This window comes from Ursus arctos, unplaced genomic scaffold (assembly GCF_023065955.2).
Source record: "Ursus arctos isolate Adak ecotype North America unplaced genomic scaffold, UrsArc2.0 scaffold_14, whole genome shotgun sequence".
NCBI lineage: Eukaryota > Metazoa > Chordata > Mammalia > Carnivora > Ursidae > Ursus > Ursus arctos.
Window position 1 is genome coordinate 24,567,959 of NW_026622808.1, and position 3,677 is coordinate 24,571,635.

A 3,677-nucleotide genomic window follows, 5' to 3' on the forward strand; every position below is an offset into this window, starting at 1 on the left:
GCCACCTAATTGCCGGACCATAAAAATGTTGTAAATTAAAGTCACTCATTCTACTTCAAATCTTTCTGTCAAAATTTCTTTCAATGACACTGTTGGAATTATAAACGAGTGAGTGTATGTGTGCACACGTGTGAGTGTGAGGACTTGAAAGAAAGACGTGAATAAGTGCACACACTGACGTACATACATGCACTGCTCACTCTCAAGTATTTTCTGTGGACTCCACAAAGTGTATTCAACCCTGTATTTGTCCTCACAGCACTCATTTCAAGTTGCAGATTTTCTTCAGAAATAACAAAATGGATGTCCAGGTGAATTACATTTTTAATAATAACATAAAAATGTAGGTAAAACTTCCTGTGCCTCTTCTTGAATTCTTACAAATGGACCCATACATTTTGTATGCCTAATTCAAGTATGACACCTTTAATTCAGCAAAATGTACATTTAATATATGTTCCACTCATACTTCAAAAAGTTAATGAAAATTTAAATTCTGATGGTGTATGACCCATGTTGGACCAAAAACACATGTAGCTGAGTCCCACCTGACAGGGGTCAGAGAAACATCTCATAACTGGGAAGAAGGCGAAGTGTCACATATGGGTATGGAAATAGCGAAATTCAATTAAGGCAATTTACATTTGGTAAATTATTTTTTTCATAAACTGTAAGATTAACCTACATATATAAATGGAGTCAAATGTGTTAGTCGAAGAAAGCAGTGAACTACAGCTCCACACAACACCATGCATGACCTTTAGAAATACAATGTAGAGACTGATAAGTAGTGCAGAACAAATGAGAAAGACTCCCCACCAGACAATCTCTTTTGACAATAAAGGTATTATATGAAGACACGTGTTTTCAGAATGGCTTGTGTGCAGTCCTAGCGAACAGATACAATTATAAAATAAACCAGAACTGAGAACAGGAAGATAATTCAGTGATAAAACATACATGACACTAAGCAAACCTTCACCTCAGTGAATATCCCCCTCAGTTGTGGACACCAGTGTTCCATGCTTCAGCTAAGAGTCGCACAGCATGAAACGTGATATAAAAAAGAGGGAAGAGAAAAAGAAATCTTTTGTGTGGTAAGAAAATGAATGTTTTGAAATTTTGCATATTCATGGTCATCCTGACACTAAGAACATATCAGGTTGATCTCTTTATTCAAATGTGTCTTTCCATGGAGACTCCACTGAGAGAGAGATACTTGCTAATCATTGTCTGCTGTGGCTACGGTGGGCTTTCTGGACACTCAGTTGAATCACAGAGTAAAATCAGGAGACCGGTTAGGAAACACAGGAGCATGTTTATAGAGAAAGTGCCTGACATGAACCTTTTGATTTCTGAGGCATGCAATTCAAGGACAGCCATGTTGAATCATACATTGTCAGGTGTGGGACAAAATTATCAGATAAGTACTCAGGTTGCCCCAGCCATGAAGTACCTCTTCAGAAAGCCCTGGGTAGCCTCCATACTGACACATGAGTCACTGCTTTTTCCTCGAGCAGCTGAATTCTACTCATATAATTCTCCAATAAAGTGTTAAAACGCAAACCCCTAAGCACTCTGGCCACAAACCCTAATAAAGTTAGATCCCTCAGAGGCACTGTCTCTCTCTCTCTCCTTCTCAATGCCTCTCCCCCACTCTGAGACCTCATAGAATAGCTTTTGGGCATTCCATGTGCCCTCCAGGACCTGTGAGGAATAGACCTGGTTTTGTTAGAGTTCTCTGATGGGTGCTGCTGAGGCCTGTCTTGTAATCACAGTAAGAACCCAAGGGCTGGTGCAGCCACAGCAGAGGCTCTGGTCAGGGAAGCATCTGTGGGAATGTCCACAAGCACAGGGCACAGGGGGTGCCCGGGCTTCCCTAGCCTGAGCTTCCCTGTCAGGAGCCTGAGATGTAAAGGGGACAGTGTTGGAGTCCATTTTCAGAAAGAGGAGTGAAGGTAGTGATGTAAAAAGATGGACAGACTCAGGAGAAAAAGTGGAGTTTTATATTCTCCTCTGCAATAAAGTTACGTGAAGGGCTTAGTGGCCAATGTAGTTTCTTCCATATGAAGAATATAACTCATGATTATACCTGTGGGAAATCTAGGGAAAATTTACCTGGTATGATATAAGTCATTTGGAATGGAAGTATTTTTAAGAAATCCAACTTACCCCATGTAAGATCAGGAATTTCCAGGCATTTGAGATCCAAGGTTGGGGAAAACACTGGGGACACATGAAAATGGACAAAGGAGAAAACTGTATATCACTCAGAGCAGAAGCTTAATAAGCTGAGTTATGTAAATGTATGGAGAAGTTGAATTCAAACAAATGGAAATTCCAGGAAATAAATAGAAGGGGCAGATTCTACTTCCAAAGCCTGATCAAAGAATAGCACTTCCTGGCTCTGAGGCGGTGAGCCCTGAGATCATGGGCACTTCTTCAGCCCCAGGACCATTGTCCCTTACATCACTGGAACCCCAAGGATTCTTTTCAGAGCCCTCTTTATATCTCCATTCCTCAGGCTGTAGATGAAGGGGTTCAGCATGGGGGTGACCACCGTGTACATCACCGAGGCCACTGCACTTGCGTGGGAGCTCTGGGTAGCAGCAGAGCTAAGGTACACTCCTAGGGCCGTACAATAAAATAAGGAGACAACTGAGAGGTGAGATGTACAGGTGGAAAATGCTTTATACTTGCCCTGAGCTGATGAGATCCCAAGTATGGAGGAAACTATCTTAGAGTAAGAGTAAAGGATCCCAGCAAAAGGACCACCACCCAGCAGGACAGCTGCCAAATACATCACCACGTTATTAAGAAAGGTGTCAGAACACGCAAGTTGGATCATCTGATTGAGTTCACAGAAAAAGTGGGTGATCTCTACCTCTCTTCGGAAGGACAGCTGCAACACAATTGAGGTCTGTAACAAGGAATGCAAGACATTCATGATCCAGGACACCAGAACCAGCAGTCCACAGAGCCGGGGGTTCATGATGACTGTGTTGTGCAGGGGGTGACAGATGGCCGCAAACCTGTCATAAGCCATCACAGTCAGGAGATAAATGTCCAACCCTGAAAAGATTATGAAGAAGTACATCTGGGTGATGCAACCTGTGTAGGTTATGACTCTGCTCTGTGTCTGGATGTTCAGCAGCATCTTGGGGATGGTGGTGGAGGTGACACATATGTCTACAAAGGACAGGTTGGCCAGGAAGAAGTACATGGGGGTGTGGAGGTGGGAGTCAGAGCTGACGGCCAGGATGAGGAGCAGGTTTCCACACACAGTGATCAGGTACATGGAAAGGAAAAGCCCGAATAGGAGGGGCTGCAGCTCTGGTTCCTCTGACAGTCCCAGAAGAAGGAATTCTGATATGCTAGTATCATCGCCTGGTTGCATGTGCTTGCATTAGCTATCAGGAAAGAGGAAGAAAGATCATTAATTTTCACACGAAGGGCATTGGTCACATGTTTGACCTGGGACAATTTGTATTTTGCACTCATGAAATTATTTTCAGGGGACACGTGTGTGGCTCAGTTGATTAAGCATCTGCCTTCAGCTCAGATCATGCTATCAGGGTCCTGGGATGGGGCCCAGAGTTGTGAGGCTCCCATCTCAGTGGGGAATCTGCTTCTCTTTCTCCCTCTGCCCCTTCCCCCTGCTTGTGCTATCTTTCAAA

General features: G+C 43.4%; 1 protein-coding gene across 1 annotated transcript; it reads right to left on the minus strand.

Annotated features, from left to right (window-relative positions):
• Positions 1–2,464: 2,464 nt before the first annotated feature.
• On the minus strand, positions 2,465–3,397 carry LOC125283785 (olfactory receptor 7A17-like). Its single transcript, XM_048227123.1, has one exon. The coding sequence runs from the start codon at positions 3,395–3,397 to the stop codon at positions 2,465–2,467; it is 933 nt and encodes a 310-aa protein (XP_048083080.1).
• Positions 3,398–3,677: the final 280 nt, after the last annotated feature.